Genomic DNA, 20,003 nt, shown 5'->3' with positions numbered 1-20,003 from the left:
CAAATAAAGCCAATATTTATACCTCTTTGTGCATGTGTGTACATTTTTTAAATAGCTCTCTATATAATTCATGTTTTCTCACAGGCTTTCTCACACACATACATATACAGATTTTATATACCCATATGCATAGCTTTACATATACACATCCATATTTATAGAGGGAATGTCTCTATGCATATAGCTAAGTTTCCCCTTCAAAATATGTTAAAGAGGCTCTCACATAGCTACCCACACAGATCTATATCTGTATCTTTACATACATTTATACATATATAAAATTCCGATGTGGATCTTTACCTGTCTTTGCACCTGTCTGCATATACACACATAAACAGCCTTATTTATATGCACAGATATAAGATATAGCAATATATAAAATTCCATGTACCTATACATTTATATAAAAACAAGTTATATACAAAATATACACATAATAATATGCATAATACAGATTAAAAAGATATGTATATGCAAACAGTCATACACACTTTAAAAATACTTATAATAATTAAAATATAATTACTTTTTAAAATAAAATATATAGACACTTTTTTAATTCTGTATGTGTCTACATGGGAAATTTATATATAGGTATATAGTTTATAATGTAATACCTATACATGATACACACAGAGGTATATCCATGCTATATGTCATACATATGATACATATTAAAAATATATGTATATAGCCATTCATACCCCCTTTCTATATATTACCTCAGAAATATAAAATATGAATATAGAGTTTCACACATATCTAGACATAAATGTGTATGTATATATCTCCATATATATGGGACAGACATACATATACATACATATATGCCCCACTATGTATCTTTATAGATACTATGTATATATACATAGTCATATTTTTATATAAAAGTATGTATCCATGTATGGATATAGCTGTAGATTCATAATACAGCTATATATGCACACACATATTTTATAATGCATATATAAAATACACATGTATAGACACAATCATGTACAAATGCCTTTACACATATAGAAACATATTGTGGACATATTCTTATGCACATATCCTAATCTATAAATAGATATACAGAAGCTGTCTTTAGCAAGCACATATATCTCCCCATGTACACACGTGGTACAATGTACATATGCAATACAATATCCCTGTATGCACAGAGCCACAGAATGGTTTGGGGTGGGAGGAACCTTCCAGCCCATCCTGTTGCACGCCCTGCCAGGGATGGGGCAGCCCCGGCCTCTCCTCTCTGGGCAGGCTGTGCCAGGGCTGGGCTGTGCCAGCCTGCCTCCAGAGCAGAGGGGCTCCAGCCCTCGCAGCGCTCCGTGCCTCCTGTGGACTCTGCAGCAGCTCCATGTCCTCCTGACGCCGGGGGCACAGAGCTGGGGGTCACTTGTCGGGGCAGGGCAGCGTGGCCAGGTCACGTCGGGCTCCAGGTGCTTGTTGGTGCCTGTTGTCAGGGCTGCTCTCGATCCCTTTGTCCCCAGGCCGGGCTGTGCCAGGGAGTGCCCAGACACGGCCCAGACACTTCCCCTCGGCCCTGCTGAACGCCAGGAGGATGCAGGAGCCCAACCTCTCCAGCCTGCCTGCATCCCACTGCTGCCATCCGGATTTACAAGCAGACACTCACACTCCTGTTTAGTATCTGTGTAGCCTCAGCTATGTACAGATCTATTGCCATGTGTGTGGATGTATATACAGGGCTATAAATATATAGTATATTATACAGAGATCCGTATTTTCATTCCTGTAATATATACACATGTATTCTCACCTTCTATCCTCTCACACTCCTTTAAACATACCTTTATATATTTTATAAATTTAATACATGCATTCTAATAAAATACCTAGGTAGGTATGCAGACACAGCCTCTCACACATCTTTATATAAAGATATATCTTTATATGTGTATAAATCTGCTCACATAATACCCATTTGGGGATGTGTGTATGTTTGGAGAGACACATATGATACATTATACACATATATGTACAAATACATATATGTTTACTTGTATCTTTATATATGTATATGGGTTCATGTGTATATATGTGGGATATGCAGACTATATTATAGATTTAGACATACACATTTTATATATATGTATATACACAGACATCCTTATATAGATAAATGTATCTACATATGCCTATATTGTATCTACATATGCCTGTGTATGCATATTACGTATAAGGATAAAGCATTTAATACTTATATATATACACACACAAATACATATATATGTTTATATATACACACATATCTTGTGTATATTCTATGTACATGTATATGCAGGCACACACATTCTTTTTTCCTATAACCCCATGTATATACAGGGATATGTATGTGGGAATACACATTTATAACACATTATATTTACACAAACACACTTTAAATATATATATATACAATATTATATACATATGTGCACACTCCCACCTGCCCTGCCCTGCTCACCTGCACTCAGAGCCTGCTTTGCTCAGCCTCCTCTGGCCTGGCAGTCAGAGCATGGCCAGCCCCGGCTGGGCTCAGCTGCACAGCAGGGCTGTGCAGAGCCCCCAGAGCGGGCAGAACCCCCATGCTGCACAGCAGGGCTGTGCAGAGCCCCCAGAGCCCCCCGTGCTGCACAGCAGGGCTGTGCAGAGCCCCCAGAGCCCCCCGTGCTGCACAGCAGGGCTGCACAGAGCCCCCAGAGCGGGCAGAGCCCCCTGTGCCAGCAGGATGCCTGCCAGGAACATCCATTTGGAGGCTGCCTGCAGGTCACAGTCCTGCCGCTGACGTTTCCCACCATTCAGTTTAACCTTCCTGAAAGGTTCCCAGCGTGGTGCTGGGCTAAGCTGTCTCCCCACTTCTTTTCTCTTCATTTATTTTGTCTGTACTATTCATTCTCAGATCCATTTGAACTGCTCTGTGGGCTGGACTACCCAGCTACAGGGAATTAACCTCTCCCAGGTCTCCAAACTATTCTGAGTGCCATCAGCGAGAGCAAACTTGGGGCCCTTCAAGAGAATCCCTTTCAGAGAATTACTGTTGGCACACACTTCCATGGACCAAACCAAGAGACTCTGGTGGGTTTCATTTTCAGGGAAGTTCTAGACCACTGCTCTATCTCACCTGGTTTACAGCACACAATGCAATGCAAAAATACTGTTCATGTTTGTGTTTTCAAGCAACACTTACCACTGCTGGGCTCGTTGTAGTATCGACTGATGTAATTATTCATGTCATCCTCTGAAAGAACAAAAAGACAGTCCTTAGCAGAGTGTTTATTTCATTGAAAGAACAAAAAGACAGTCCTTAGCAGACTGTTTATTTCATTGAAAGAACAAAAAGACAGTCCTTAGCAGACTGTTTATTTCATTAAATGTCTGAATCCCACCCCAAGGAAGGCTTTCCCTCTCCCTGCATGCCCAAAGCTACCTGGTCTGGATTTTTAGGCCACAAGACCTAAATGCATTACACCCCCATCCACCCTGTGGCTGCAGCCAACATAGGGACTGGATTATCCTTTGTCACAGTGCTTTACAGCACCAGTCTGGGAATGAGACATTTTGGGCTCCAAAGGAAAGGTGCTCTGTGATCTTTCCAGAGGCTGAAGTGGGGCTGAGCAGTTCCCCAGCTCATCCCCTCGCTGGTGTAGAGACAAACGTGACACTGGCCTTTCCCTGGTCAGCAGGGCCCTCCCCTCCCACACAGGGCACAGGAATAAACCTTGTGTTTATCCTGACAGCTATCCTGACAGCTGAACCAAGGGCACCAGAACTGACAGACCTATTCCTGCTGTACACTGACACCCCTAAGTCACCTCCTCCACAGAAGAAAGGGAGGCACCATGTATGATTTTAGTGTGTAGTTCCCTACCTTCTAAGATTACGTCTTTTTTTTTTCCATTTCGAATGAATGAAGAGTTATTTTGGTGTACATAACCCTTGATTAGAAATATATAGCATAATGTTAACATTACATGATTTGTTGGCTTAAAACCTACTATAAAGAGTTTTACAAATCAAGGCTGTAGTACTAGACTTGTGCAGGAGAGCTACATTCAAACTTCAACAACAGCAAGTTGAAATCGAATGAATGCATGACCACAGAAGGGAAAGCAGCAGCTCTATCGCATGTACAGATTTTAGATGCTGCAGATGATAGGGGGATTTACTGTTATCTTATGGAAAAGCAGAACTTCTTACAGTTGTGGAAAAAGAAAATTATCTCCTCTTATTCTGAGCAGAAGGCAAACATGGCTGCCAAGAGAACAGCATCAGCAGTCCCAGAGAACGTCAGGTTTCCAAGCAAGCTGACCTGCCCAACTTGCGGTGTATCTCTGCTCTAAAAGCATTCTCTCCTTTTAAGTGCTCTTTTTGATACCATGTTTCAGAAACCCATGCTCATCCCTTTGAGCCAGATTTCCTTCGTCCCCCTGGGTCTCTGTGGCTACAGTCCTGCCTCATCACAGCACATTGCGGTTTGCAGGTGAAAGAAACAGATGTTTTCTGGGGAACACTTTCCTCACACAACAAGACCCAAACCACCAAGCACTCTGTACCTGAAATAGCTGCACTCATAAGAAGGCAATCTAACCTGACACTGAAAGGCAATGTGGTTGTTTTCCTGGTTTCATTGGATCTTAAAAGCTTTTTCGGCCCTTGTTGATCTTTAAATGCCTGCAGTCAGAGGTGTGCTTTGTGCTAATGTCTGAGTTTAAAAAAGAGGCCTCAGAGTAGCTCAAGGCGATGCCGCTGAATTAGGAGTACATTGCAAGGCTTTTCAGCTATCTGCTACTAAAATACACTTCATTTCAATCATGCATAATTGATATTCTCAGTGCCACCAAAGCTGCCAGCCGTACAGACATAGTTCTGGTTCAGGCATGGAACCTTCAGAGAATACCTGTGTAGCTGTACTTCTGGTAGGGCACTCTGAGCATCTTGGAGTCCAGTTCTAAGCAAAAAACCAGGAAAAGAGCACAGCACTTTGGCTGGACGAGGATCACCCTCCTTGTCACCTGGCCAAAGCCACAAACAGGGGCCTTGGGTGCTCCCAATACAATCTCTCCACATGCCAAGACACTTTGTATCAAAGACCGAAAACACTTGAAAAAGTTACTCACCTGCTTTTCATGTACTAAAGACAAGGCTCAAATCAAGGCCGCTTTAGGACACATTTACTGCCCTGACCACCTGTCTGTCCCTGACAGAATGTCCCAGGGCACTGATCCTAAACACTGCAGTTGTGTTCAAACCAAGTCAGCAAACAGAACCAGACTGTTCTTTATGGCAGCACTGGGCAATGCCAAACACCTGGAGAGAAACTCCAGGAATGCACTCGCCCTGCTCCCTTTGAGGAGAACTCCAGACTGTCCTGGCCCTGTGTGTGACCACTTGCACACTAGGCTGGGGCAGCTCCCAGCTACTACTTTAATGCTATTCTGTGATGGCTTTATTAATGTCATTGCTTACCACTGCTTATCTATTTAGCTAGAAATAAAATATGTATGTAGAAATATAGCCTTATGTGCATGTGTGTGTAGATATAAACCACAAGTATTTAACCTTGAATAGTTCCTTATGAATAAAAACCAATAAAGAGTAATGGAACAACAGTAGCAGAATAAATATTTCAACAACAGATTAAGTTTCTGAATCATTACATTAAAGCAAACTGACAATTAACAAACTCATCTGAGTCATATGGGAGTCTCAGCTGCTTTGGACATTGAAGGTTATAAACAATTCCAGTTACCTCCCATTATATTCTACACTGCTGAAAAACAGGAGTTCAAAATAATGCAACAAATACTCGACTGAAAGCACCTATTTGTGCATATAAAATGTACTCACAAAGCCACAGTTGTGCACAGTACTATGGAACACTGCTGAAGTGCTTGTGGGGATTCCAAGATGAAGTCCCTGCTCAGTGTGAGTCCCATGGGATCAGGATCAGCTGGTGGGACGCAAGAAGTTTGTAGGAGCAGGCAGGGAGACCAGTTTTTACAAGGGGGCAGAGCAGTTGTATTATTATTTATATGCTACAGTGTTTTCTGCTGTCAGTCTATTCTAGATTCAGCTGCAAAAAGGAAGTTGTCTTAAGAAATACTTCATTCTTCAAAATTTCCCAGGATTTTTTTAAGGCTTTTTTCCCCCTTTTATTTCTACCACCTTGGAATTTTCAGGATCCACAAGATTTAAATTTTCTCCTTTCCTAGAGATAAATCCATCTCTTCCAATACACAGAAATGTTACCTGCACTTCAGCTATAAGGATGCCCAAGCAGTATTTACAGCAAACTAAAGAACTGGCAGTAAGCAGAAAAGAAAAGCATTTCTGTCAATTCCCATGAAAATGGCAATCTTAGGAAAATGTCTACAGATGGTGATTGGGAACCTCTTGCTTTATGTACCAGGAGGAATCATAGAAACTTTTTCTATTGGAAAAGGTCTTTTGAGTCCACCAGTAAACCTAACACTGCCAAGCCCACCACTAAGCATGTCCCTCTGTGCCACATCTTTCCATAATGAATGACACAAGAAAATCTGGATGACAGGAAATTTAGTGATGAAGATCCAAAAGTTGTGAGCTGAGAAGGCAGAATGGGAAGAACGAGGCAGCTCTTTCCCCATGTGAAAACGTGTCAACAAAGATGGATCTACAATCTGGGGAAGTGAGAGTATGGGAGGTAGTGAGATCCACAGCAGCACTGGGGAGGAATTCAGCTGAGATTTCTGTTGAGTAGGGGGAGGAAGGAGCAGAAACAGGGTGATCTCTGTGGTCCATGAGCAGTGTTTGCTCAAGCAGAAGGGATTGACAACTCCAAGGGGTGAGGCAGCAGAGCCCACAAAAGGGCAGTGGGGCTGACTCCAACATGGTCAGGGCTTCCACTGCATGGAAGGGAATGTCTGCTTGGGAAGGCTGCTCAGGCTCTGACCTATCTGACACAAACCCAGCCTCCCCCAGCACTGTAACCAAGCACCCCTGCAAGGCTCTTCAGTGCACTGCAGTCCCCTCTCTTTGCCTGCTGCCCAAATCCCTGTTATTGAAAAAATGTGTGGTTCTCAGTCAGGATCTGTCTGACAGCCACTGGATTTTGTCTGAAGGTTTCCAAGTTATCTGCTTGTTCTTTTCCTGCACAACTCAAAACACACACTGCAATGGTTCAGGGAGTAATAAACTATTTAGAGTACAGTGCCATATAATCTCATCTGACCCAAGAGACAACATTGCAATCTCTCTCTTGGCCCCATAAAAACCTAATAAATTTGGTGAAACATATAAATGACATTCCACCAAAGGCAGATCTCTTTCTGTTCTATAATGCCTCAACAGTGATCTTTAATTGTTTCATCTATGCCTTCAGTGAATGATCTGTAGCTCCCTGGCATCCAAGAAAAGGCCTTAAAAAGGGGGTTTTATTTTGAAATATTTCATTATTAGAGTATTTTATTTCATATTTTTATTGCCATTGGTTGTACTTCCTTCTGTCTCTCCAAGCTGAATTTTCTGAACTGGAAGGTTATTTTTTCTGCTGTACAGCCTCCCACTGAGGAAGTGAGTCCTCAGAGTAATGTCTTACACCAACTTCCCTACAGAAAACAATCTTTACTAGGAGGTTTCTAAAGAGGCAGATCTTTCATCTGTTTCAACAGGAACCAGAAGTAGCCAGCTGGCACTTTGCAGAAGACTTCCCCTGCCTTTGAAGACAGATTGCCAAATTAGTGCAAACTCCTATGCTCACACCACTGTTCAATTCACAGAGATATCCAGTCCCTCCTGAGCACGTGGATATTCCAAGCTTGAGAGCAACTGTGAAGTCAGCTGGCACAGAAAACAAAGCAACAGCTTCAGCCTGGTTCTAAGTAAGAAATCAACCTGTGGTGGAAGTCATTGTGCAGAAGGAAATCTGAGCTATGGAGCAGCAGATGCTGCTGGGACAGAAAACCAAAATCCTGATAACAAATGGGGGGCTTTGGGCCTCACTTGAGCAGATGATGCAGCAAGAGCACTGTGAGCTGACTTGAGCACAGCTGGGATGCAGCACAGCTCTGTGTCAGTGTGGCTGTGGGCACAGGATGGCTTGGGGGACTCTCAGTGCTCTTTCCAACCTTGCTCTCTATAAATGTGGATCAGCAGATCCACATCTGAGTTGGCTGAAGCAGACTCAGAGGAACTTTGGTCTCTGAAACAGCCACATTTGTTGAGTCTAAACCACAAAGGTGGAGGAAGAATATGGCTGCCACCAAAACTAATCATCTGCTGGGTAGACATCTGGGAAGGACAAGAATAAATTAAGCAAAAGGATTCAAGAACAAACTGTTATAAACTGGCAACAAATAGATGTAATCTGAGAATTAGGAAAAGACTTCTAATACTTTAGAAACCAAGCTGCTGGAATGGCGGCAGAGGGCAGAACACATCCCTGTGTCACAGGGAGCACCATCTGCTTATGAAAGGGATCATTATGAAAGGGCTGCATGCTTGGACAGGGGAAACCATTCCAGTTCTCTGTTCCTTTACCTGTCAGCAATGTCTTCACACCTCTTCACATTAATGGTGAGAGACAACTTCAGCCTCACAGGCGTGACTGCAGGCTCAGCCCTTCTGGGAGTGAGGAGTTTCTACCCCACCCATTTGGGGACTATGAAATACAAGAGCCTAACTCCACTAACTGCACACACATTTCTGTAAGTGTTGCTTAAGGTTTCATTCCTTTGATTCCTGCCTGGATGGTCAGTGCACAGAGAACCACAAAGCCTAGAGAGGCACCTAGAGAGAAGCCAAGTTGAAGTGGTGTGCACTTAAGATACTCCATTTTCAGGAGTAGACTTCAAAGTAGATACATTTCAGCATTTGAAAATAACCATAAACTATTTTTTTATCTATTGTTTTTCACTAACAGGGCTCTCTCAGAGCACTAACAGATGATCACCAAAGGAACTGGCTTAGAGTTTAAAAGCATCCAACCAGCTCAGACTGCCTTGCAAGGAACAACTGACAAAATCCTTTCCAGTGCCCTGCTTTGCCTTCTCAGACAGCTTATGAATAATCTTAAGGGAAGCCCCCTGAAGCTCCAGAATTTTTCATGCTTCCCTCCCAATATTCTACTTTCTTCACTTACAACCCAGTGGGCACCTATGGGGAGGGCGAGCTTTACTTTTCTCTACAGCATGATCATAAATTGCAGCAGTCCCCCAAAGCAAAAGACTTACTGCTAACCCCATAAAAATGGAAATTTGACTCAGAACAGTTTAAAAAAGGTTTCTGGCGATGGGAAGTTCCGGTTCTTGCTCAAAGGAATTGAAGGGTGGTATATTAATCTTACACTATGGCAGTACTGTAGAATTTCAAAAACTGAAATGATATATGCAGGAAAATGAGGAATTTCCACTAGGGACTCTAATTCATATATTATGGGAGAGATTAAAGAATAATAAATTTTGGAAGGAAGTATTAATGGCTAGAGGGGGCACTGTGAACCTGGCATTCCCTGAAGCCTGGAACTTTGTATACCAAACACTAAAAATGATTTGTGCAGAACAAGAAAACATTAGCTGTTATTCTCACCATGACCAGTTACATACTGTATGAGCTAAGAAGTCCTTTATAATTTAGCACTTCCTTTATAATTTAGAGATTAATAGATAGGGTAATATTTGCCATTATGTGAAATGGCAACCATCTCTGGGAAGAAGAAAGGAGCACTTAGGGTATTTCCCTTGCTCTTAGAGAAAGGCTGACCACAATGGTCCTGAACATCATTAGTGATGCTGCTGTGCACTCACAGGCAGCAGCTTTCAGCCCAAGCTCTTCACAAACAGAGGCAGAGAAGCTGAAGTGCTCAGAGTGCAGCCAACATCAGAGCTCTGCCCTGGGTTTGCAGCTCCTCCAGCCCTGCCCTTCTCTGGGGTCTATCTGTTTCCTGGTGTTGACACTGATACCCTTTGACTTGCAGGTTGAAAACTGTGTTTTAGCCTTCACATTTGTCTGCTCTGGAGATCAATTTTTTTGCAAGAGAAATAAAACCTCAATTCACAGCAAGTTAAAGGTGAAAAAATCTTTACCATATTAATTAGGAAATACCATATTCCCATACATTTTTGACAGAGTTATTCCTACTATGTGAGGAGGTCTCTTGGTGAACTGCTCTGGGGAGACAGAAATGTGTGAAGCAGCAAGCAGCTCATTGTTCACAGAATTAGCACAGAACTAGCCTTCAAGAGGAGGCATGAAATATTATCTGGGCAGTTATGGGACTCTCTAGAGCCCACTGTCCATCTGAACAGAGCTCTTGCTTCTCCCAGTCTCATACCTGCAATTAAGGTACTTTAAATACAAAGAGCTGGAGATCTGCAGAAGGGAAAGCTGGGTGAAAACACCCAACTGAAAACTCCCCAGTCAGCCAGCATACACACAGCTCCCCTGCTGCAGGTCACTGTGTGTTTCTACACAAATTCCCTGAGGTGCTGCATGTACCATGTGATACTGGGGTTACCTTACTTTACTGAATGCTGTAGTAAATGGTTGCACAAAGTCCTATGTAAATACCAGACTACAAGCTACAGCTGCCCCTGAGGAGCTTTAATTTATGCACTATCCCATAAAACTTCCAGGTAGGGAAATGAGTAAAATGTCTCAATGCTTTCTTATTCCATAAGCCTTTCATGGTGAAGAATTCTGCACTGAATGTTTCCATTGTTCGATATAGATGGGGGAAATAAGATTAGCCTGAGATGGAATATCCCATTTTCTCATGCAGTATGTTCTCTAGCCAACTCAAGCTTGCTGGTTTGGCAGAATTCAGAGCTCTCTGAAGACAGTGATTTTTTGAAGGCTGACAAAGTTAAGTTTGGCAAAAACACATGCATTCCATTGCATCCCCCAGCCTCAGGTGTTATATGTAGGGCTAATGTTCTGCCAGAGCATAAAAGAACAGCACATCAGAGCCTGTTCTGCCAAGCAGCTGAATTGTGCCTTTGAACTTTTCTTTCGACAGTGTAAGTGACCTGGTCCCTCATTTCTCCTCTCCCCAGTCAGTGCAAGAGGCCATGGCAGATTCTTTTCAGAGCTCAGAAGTGTCATGTGGCACTCACAATGATTAACTGCAGCCATCACTCTGCAATCTTTAAGGAGGGAAAATACAGCTTAGAGAAAATGGATGCAAAGCAATCCCTAACATGGTCAGACACAGAGGGTAACTTGCAAAATACAACCATTGACCCAAAGGTCAGGAGTTAAAACATTGGTGGCTGAAGTTCCAGGCAGAGCAAGTCGTGTGGGAAGCCCTGAATAAAGCACAGCCAGTGTAACTGTGGGAGAAGCAGGAGGGTACAGGAATTGCCTTGACTGCCTGTGCTCTGCAGAGCCACATCTCAGGGATATTTCTCATGCTCTGCACGTGGGGAGATGGAAGATCCCACAGCAGCTGGATATACCTTTCCCACACAGAGTACATGGAGCACCTTCAGGGAGCACCTTCCCTGCTTCCACCTGACACAGCACAGGCAGCTCTGGCTGACACCTGCCTTGCTCAGGATGGTGCAGACTGAGAAGATACTGCCAGCATGGCAAAGTGAGGATGGTGAAAGATGCTGCAGCAACTGCCAGCATATTACTGGGAGTAACAGTTGGTGCTGGAGAGCTGGAGAAGAAAGCCCCAGCTGAGGTGGGGAGGGAGAAGAATTAGAAGAAGATCCTTATTGCCCAGAGGTAACTGCCTTCCCCAGCTGTGAGTTGAGATTTCCAAGTTACACAGAAGCAATCCCTAAGTCAGCACTGCCAGTGCAGGATTTAAAGCCTTTTGGTATCTTACTACCTTTCTCTTTGCAAAATAATCCAGGAAATTACACGTGAAATCCTCTGTCTTGATTGCCTGTGAGCTGGGCTGTGAGCACTGAACACCATTGCTGGGTGTGTGGTGTCTCATGCAGACTGAATTGGGTCCCTTGCTGGTAGCCCAGTGTGATCCCAGACTACCACAGACTGCTGCCCCTTGCTGTAAGAACACAGGGAATTTTCTGTCCAGCTCCTGCCTCATTCAAAAGAAACTAGTTAAAATTGTTCAAATACAATCACAGAATTTAGGTTCTGACAACAACCACTCAATACGTCTACAAAGACTTTGTGTGCAATATATGATACAATGCACAAGAAGTATTTCCTCTAGTACTTTTAGACAATTTCCAGGAATTGGAAATTAATTCTGCATACTCAGTATAGATGTTTAAATACAATATAGATGTTTAAATATAATTGCACCTTACCCAATATGTAAAGTAAAGCATGTTTTCTTATTTGCTGAATGTCTTTTTTTCAGTGAAATGCATGAGTCTCCCTAATCACATAACCTAACTAAATGCAGAAATGAAGACTGGATATCTACTTTGTTGCAAGGGTGGGCAGCATTTTACAGCAAGACAAGAATAATGAGTAATTGCATTAACCTGGATGTTGGAATGAATACCTTAGACAGAAGAATTTTTAAGATCAGCCTCCACAGCACTAAAATTTCAGCAAGGCTCCTTACAATATGCACAACACTCTTCAGTTCCAAATGTAACCCGCAAGGAACACATGCATAAATTATAATATATCCACTGGGGAAACCTCTGAAATACTACAAAAAAGGGGGAAATGCATTTTAGGGGTCAGTCTGCTCAACCGTCTGCTTTTAAATACAATTTCATATCAGGAATAATTAATGGCTTCACTGCAGTTAGTGCTTAGATATTATAAAGAGGAAAAAAACAACAATTTTGACATGTTTTCATTATTCTGTAGAGAAAGGAAAGGATTATAATTTGAAAATGTTTTTCAGCTTTTAATTGAAGTATCTGTGCCTTGAATTCTAAGGAGTTTGACCAACATAAAGATATCATGCAAACTTCAAATTCCAAGAGATTCACAATAATCAAGCGAAGATGCCCAAGGAAGACTAACACACCACTAAGGCAGAAACTGTTGTCTCCTCTGGAATATTACACTAAACCAAGAGACATTCTACACTCCACTGTAAGGGCTGGGGGATCACAGGAAAAGGAGCTATGTCTTTTCCAGAAAAAAATTCAGGTCTAGCACTTATGTAATAAAAACTGATCCAAGTAAATTTAACTGTTGATATTCCCCTGAACCACAGACCTGCCCAACAGCCAGCCAGAGGCAGCAGAGTGCTCCTCACCACAGTCACATGGCACCCAGAGGTGCCAGCAGGATGCCCACACTGCACTTCCCTCCTTTCCTGGCACCAGCACTGCCCTGCCCAACACTGGCAGCTTTAGGGAACTGGTGAGAGCATAGCCTCCAGGCAAGGCAAGCCCCACAGCTGATGCAGGAATCTTCTCCAAACCACAGAAATGCAAGTGGCCAAAGACCAAAACTGTTTTTCAATGTTCTTCTCAATTTCCCTGCTTTTACCTCTGAGTGATTATCCTTTGGCCAACTTTCATTTGGCTGCTGCTTCTTTAGTGTTTGATGGATCTAATCATGAGGACACTGGGAAGGTACATCACAGTCATTTTCTTCCCATGTCATTTCTTTGGCTCTGTTTAGAACCTGCTCCCAAATACAACAGCTCCTACCACTTCAGAGCAGATGCAGTTTCTTTGCAACAATGGAAAACTGCAGTCTCCAGGGAAGCAACCAATCCCTGCTAGAGTGAAGGTATTTAGGGGGTTCAGTGGCTCCCACCAAAGAGGGATCAGCTGTGCACAGGCAGCACTCACCTCGTGGAGGTCGCAGCTCGGTGATGTTCTCGGTGGCTTCATCGTCTGAGTCTTCAGTGGCCACCACCTTGTACCTCTTGCTGCTCTGTTTGTTCAGCACATGTGGGACCTGCAGTGCAGCCTCTCTCTCTGCAGCCAGGTCCAAATCCTGCTGAGCAAGGTGGGCCCTCAGCTGCCTGATTTCAAACTAGAGGAAAAAACAACACCACGTACTGATGTCATATGAGCATGGCCAGAAGTTTATGTGCTACAGTTGGGGACCTATTACTCATTTTATCACTAAACACTACAGTCTGGTAAAACAAATACAGAGTGGTTGAGCCAGGACATGAGTCCAAGCTGCTGGTGCTCTCCAGAGCCTATGTGAGTGAGACCATTGCTCACACAATCTACAGACAATCACTGCCTCATGCTGGTCTTCTATTTTGCACAGCTGTGTCCTGAAGGTAAGATTTTGGACAATTTTAACAATTCTTACTGCCAAAGATTACTCACCTCATGTAACCTTTATAGAAAAAGACCACCTTTAACAGGAATTTAGGGATTTAGATTCATGACAAATATCCCTAACTAAGACAGACTTACAAAGACAGACTTTGTAATGAGGTTTTCAGTGGAAGGGAGGTTCTCTGAGCAGTACCCAGAATGGTCCTCTGTCACTAACTAGACAAAGGGGAGGACACCACAGTCCTCTTCTGACTTGAAATCTTCTGTACTCAGCAGTGTACAGAAAACCCTGGGCAAGGTTACCACTTTCTGGCCACCCTTCTCAAACATGTGAGGCATGGCAGTTAAAGACTTTCTGCAGCCAGGAGGGGATTTGCCTGGTGACTGGTGTTATAAAGCAGACACCTGGCAAAAAGAATCTACCAGGTACAATGTGACTGAGTGACACAGCAGATTTCTCTTGTTTTTGATGGCCACGCATCTTCCACACTGCAAGAAGGAAAACAATTTTTCTGGAAAGGCTGCAGAGACCCTTTAAACCCTTATATAAGCAGGACAAAATCCCTCGTGCCACAGAGCACAGCTGTGGGGCTGCAAGGAAGAGTTCCTCTCTTCTAAACTCTTTAAAATCAGTAGTACAGCAGTGACCAAGTAGTGTCTAATTCTAGAATTTGAGAAGGAAAAGCAAATGAGTTAAGTAACAGGCAAATATTCAAAATTTAGCATTGCTGGGCTTCCCCTGGTTAGGGCCTGAAGAGCCATGGGAGAGCAGGAGGCCACAGCAGCCACCACTCCACATTTACAGCACACACAGAACTGGCACCTCCATGCTTGGGAACTGGTGTGGAACAGCACTGGGCTGAATGCAGTCAGACATGGCACAAACACCGGGGAGGGGAAACAAGGCAGAGTTTCCACAGATTTTGGAAAGAAAAAGGGATCCCAGTTTGCCACACCTGGAGACTATCTGAAAACCAGAGCATATGGGAAGGGACTACAGTAACTGGAAGGCCCATTGCAAGACTCAAATGTAGAAAGCAAAAGGGCAGTTCAAGCTTTCCAGATCCCATTCAAACTAGTTAATACAGGACTCTAACAAAGCACACAGCTTTTCCTTCATCTGCAAATCAGTGCACAGAGGCCTGGCAGCTGCAAACAGCTGGCTGCAAATGCTCATTGCTCTTAACCAAAGGTCTGCTGGCAGTGGAAATCAGGTGGAATCAGCAGTTGTCAAAATTCTGCCCTGCTCCCTGATTTCCTGCAAGGAAACCTCCATGGCAGATTCCTGCAGGTGGTTTTTGTGTTAGCCTTTTGCTAGGAAGAAGTAGCAAACTGGCACTGCTGACTCTGTTCCCAGCCAGCCTGAGACATCCTGAGGCTTAAAGTGAACATAGGGCATGTCAGGTTTTAGTCTTGACTTGAAAAAAAACAAGGAATCACAAAATACCTTACATTCTACTTTTAAAGGAAGAAAGATACCCTTTCAGACACTCCATCAATTTAATCGGAGAAATGCATTCAATAGGCAAAAAATAAATTTGGAGATTTTTTTTCATGTTGTCTAGCTTAAATTAAAAGGCAGTAAGAATTAGGCACCATTTCTGTTTTTATATATTTCGTCCTTCAAAAACATTCCTATGTGTCAGAAAAGGAAATGCTGTTATTAAAATGCTTAATTCTGGCCTACAGGTATGATATGATTTCCTTTTTTCATGGAAGACAGAAAATTTGGCAGTTATTTTTTAAACACAAATATAAAGAACTAGCTAAATGTCAGCTCAATAACTTATGTCTGCATCACACCCAATTTAAGGAGCTTATGCATTTACAAAGATTTGCTGAGCATTGTAACAATCAGACGCCCGAAGGGCATCGCTGCGTTATACAGGTGTGAAAGGGAAAGAGCCACAGCAGATACGGGGGAGAGACCAGACTTGTCCTGCCCACGCACATGTTCCAGTGGATAAAGTGAGCATTTCCCAATAGCCACAGGTTCTTGCCAGTCCCTAAAGGCTCGGTGCGCGGAGCTGTTACCAGCGGGCAGCTGTTAGCGGCACAGCCCGGGAGCTCATTGTCCAGCTGCGCTCTGCTCCCTCCCGCCAGGCCTCTGCTGCCACCTGCCGGGCGACCGCGGAACTGCAGCCGCGCCGCCACCGCCCGCGGGGACACAGCGCACCGGTGGCACTGCCACAGGCACCGCACCGGGCAACAGCGTCACCCTGTCACAGGCACCGCACCGGGCAACAGCGTCACCCTGTCACAGGCACCGGACCGGGCAACAATCTCATCCTGTCACAGGCACCGGACCAGGCAACAATGTCACCCTGTCACAGGCACCGGACCGGGCAACAATATCATCCTGTCACAGGCACCGAACCGGGCAACAATGTCAGCCTGCCACTGGCACCAAATTGGGCACTGGTGTCACACTGCTACAGACAATGAACCTGGGTACCCGTGTCACCCTGTCACAAACAAGAAGCAGAATTTTTGTTCATAAAAGGCATGGATCTACACAGGAGATTGGTTTGACATGAATTGTTTCCTAACAATGACACCACAATCTTGTAGATGCTGAAATACAGTGTTTGCTACTAAAAGCAACCTCCTAAAAACAAAGGGGGTTTGTTAAAAACAAGCCTAAGGGGTGTTCCTTACAATCAAAATGCAATGAGAGGCTGCATGAGCAAATTAGGTTGTAGGTGCTTCTATCTATTGAAGATTACATTGCACACTGACCTCAGGCAGCTCTAATGTGTATAAGAGCTAATGAGATTGCTCTGACTGCATTCAAGCAGGGCAGCTAAAATAAATCATTGGGAGGTGTAAAATGTAAGTATTTTTAAGTAAAAATTCTGGGCCAAGGTAACACATGAGATTTTGATTTGCAGGAGGAGCTGATGTAGCAATCTGAGTGTACACCTGGTGCAGGAGAACTGGATTGAGAAACAATGGCTCATATTTCCAGGTGCACCATCCTTCCCTCAGCCTGTAAGGCAGCAGCATATTGCACATAAGAGGGCACCAAAAAAGGCATATCAACTTACATACATGCTTTGATTTGCTTAAATTAAAATTTACTCATAGGCATCAGCTCCGTGGAAGAACCTGGCAAATCTCACAGAGATCTGGGGAGCCAAAAATGCTCTTATGTGGAAGATAACTTTTGACCAAGGAGACAAAGGTAAACCACCTCCTGACTCCTGATAATTACAGAGCACTGGTCAACTTGAAGCTGCTACTGATTTCATTTATCAGGACACCTATTATATTCATCTTCCTTAAGTACACATACTTTGGTAGCTTTGGTGGCTATTTACCAATAAGTTCCAACATACTTTGAAACGGAAAAAATATTTTTAAAAACTTGATAGAATCACAGCATCATCTAAGCTGAAATGGAACTGGGAGGGCCATATAGTCCAACATCTCACTTTAAAACAGGTCCATTTAGCTCACGCTGCTAAAAGCTTGTCCTCTCAAATTTCGACTATCTCCAGGTTTTGTGTACACAGCACAACCTCCCTGGCAAGCTGCTCCAGTGCTTACCCATTCTCATAATGAAAATGTTTGTTCTTCTATTTCACAGGAATTTTGAACATTCCATGCCTGTGTACTATCACAGTGCACCTCTGAGAGCAGTCTGGGTACACCCTACCATGATGGAGCTGAAGACAGCAATACAGGTGTAACACGTGGCTGATGTGAAAAATACACTTATTACCAAGAAAAAGGGAGATACAGAATGTCTCCTAGAAGAATGAGCAACTAGATTGGCTGGCATGAAGAGAAAATTCATCAATGGTAAATTTAAACTTACCATTTTCACAATCTGTTACATATCCTCTTGCAGCACAACCTGGCAATATTTTGTCAGGAAACAAACCACAAAGAATTATGGGGCACTCCCGTGCACTTCCTCACTCAAATAATGCATTAGGTGATTATTTCTAAGCAGGTAAATTGACAGACCTACCCAGAGCTCTAGATAACATCTCAGTTTACATGCCTAGTTTTATTAAGTGAGCCACCCATCCTAGCTGATATTTTATAATACACATGTAAGACTCGAAAAGGGACTTAGCAGTGAATCAGAGAGTACTCCCCTTTAATGGTCTAACAACTGAGTAGGATTGACATAGTTTCAGAGAGATCAATGAACATTTTAGCCAGAAGCTTACTTGTGTCTGATGCAGGAGCAATAACTTTGCTCAATTCTATTAGTGCTGTCTGTACAGAATGCCCTGCCCTAAAACTCATCTGCCACTGGGATCCAATCCAATGTTTATTTCCATTAGTTTAGCCATTGTTGGTAACAATAAAAATCAGGAGACAGTTGCAAACTAATGATTTACGGGCAGAATGAAACACGGGATGACCTTGGCTGCCTTCCATCCACCAAGAAAATGACTGCTAGTTAGAAATAAATTAAAAATATTGCAATAGGCTAACCTATGTTATTTCTCTGATAGGTAATTTTACCAGCTAAATAGCTCTGTCATTAAACCAGCAGCTGTTGTACAAATTATATTCCAAGATAAAAAAAGAAATTACAGCTTCCATAGTTGTTGCAGTGTTAAGAATGATGAAAAACCAGTTCTATAGGAGCTGACAGAAAAGGAGCTCTTGTGTGATAAGGCTGAACACATATTCTTGGCTGGGCTGTGCTCAGCTGAATTACTCTTAGGAAAGTTAAGCAGAAAAGATCAGGTAAGTATATCTATTATCACAAATGGAAATTCCTACACAGGTGATTCCAGAGGTAAAAAGCAATCTTCCCTGACTGGAATTTGTAGTTAATTAAACTTTAGAACTTTGTTTTGCAATTTAAGTTATTCTGATAAAACAAAACCATCAGCAACATACTCTGTGCATATTTTTGATACTGACTGCAGTAAGATTTCTTTTCCTTTTACCTTTACCCATTTTTAGAAATCCCTCATGCTTCATTCCTGTTTAACAACCTCTTTTTGGCCAATGGAGAATAAATAAAAAGCCAACTATTCAAACAGTTGCAGTGGGGTACTCCAGGGAACAAAGTGGTGGTCTGTGCAAGCATAATTTATAAAATATATTCTGGTTTTCAGATGTACACCTAGCCAAAAATCGACATGTGGAAAGAGTTTTCATGTTTGCAAAAGTACATCTCCAATGTCAGTCAGGAATGGAAATGTACTTTATGGTTGTGATACCCCATCACTGGTCAAAAAATTACTCAACTGACACAGGAAAGAGAATTCAAAAGGATGAAGGGTTGCATTTTTCCTGCTTTTAATTTTTAAAAGAGAAATTCTGGTTTTGTCTGCCTAGTGTTAATCACCAGCTTCAAGGCAGCACGGGACTTCCTGGAAAACTGGCCATCAATTATTTTTGTTTTAAGTCCCAAACAAAACAGGCTGTTTTCCCCAATTCCTCTAGTGAAATAATTAATACTTTGCTTGAAACTTCCAAGATCATTTTATCGGCAGAATATGCCAAACCCTGAGAATTCTAACCCCAATTGCCTGACCAGCAGTAAATCAGTAAGAAACTGAACACAGGATCTCAGAAAAGGACGTGCTGGGAAGCCTTTCCAACAGGAATGTTCTCAGCCCCATCTGTAATTAGTGAATAAATACAAATCACCAGTGTGGTCACAAAGGTGCAGCCCCAGGGCCAGTCAGTGTCTGCCTCCACTGCTGGGCTGCAGGGAAGCATGGTGACCTGTCTGCTCTGCCCATGTGGGCTGGCACTGGGGAGGCAACAGGGCAGGGCAGCCCCCAGGCACCCACCTGCCCTGGCAAAGCTGGTATCACACAGACAAGGCAACCTGGAATCCCTCCTGGCTGCTGCTCTGCA

General features: G+C 43.0%; 1 protein-coding gene across 5 annotated transcripts in view; it reads right to left on the bottom strand.

Moving 5' to 3' along the window:
- TMEM266 (transmembrane protein 266) overlaps nt 1-20,003 on the bottom strand; it is an 84,893-nt gene that overhangs the window by 5,036 nt on the left and 59,854 nt on the right. For all 5 annotated transcript variants that reach the window (XM_085070933.1, XM_085070937.1, XM_085070936.1 and 2 more), the window contains 2 exons: nt 13,719-13,905; nt 3,188-3,238 (listed from right to left, as the gene is read on the bottom strand). In XM_085070933.1, coding sequence (XP_084927059.1) covers nt 3,188-3,238; nt 13,719-13,905 — 238 coding nt within the window. The remainder of the gene's footprint in view (nt 1-3,187; nt 3,239-13,718; nt 13,906-20,003) is intronic.

The sequence above is a fragment of the Lichenostomus cassidix genome, chromosome 10, assembly GCF_008360975.1.
Source record: "Lichenostomus cassidix isolate B80296 chromosome 10, HeHo_3.0, whole genome shotgun sequence".
NCBI classification, from domain to species: domain Eukaryota; kingdom Metazoa; phylum Chordata; class Aves; order Passeriformes; family Meliphagidae; genus Lichenostomus; species Lichenostomus cassidix.
The sequence above is the reverse complement of the archived record's forward strand: the minus strand, read 5'-3'. Positions and strand labels throughout refer to the sequence as shown.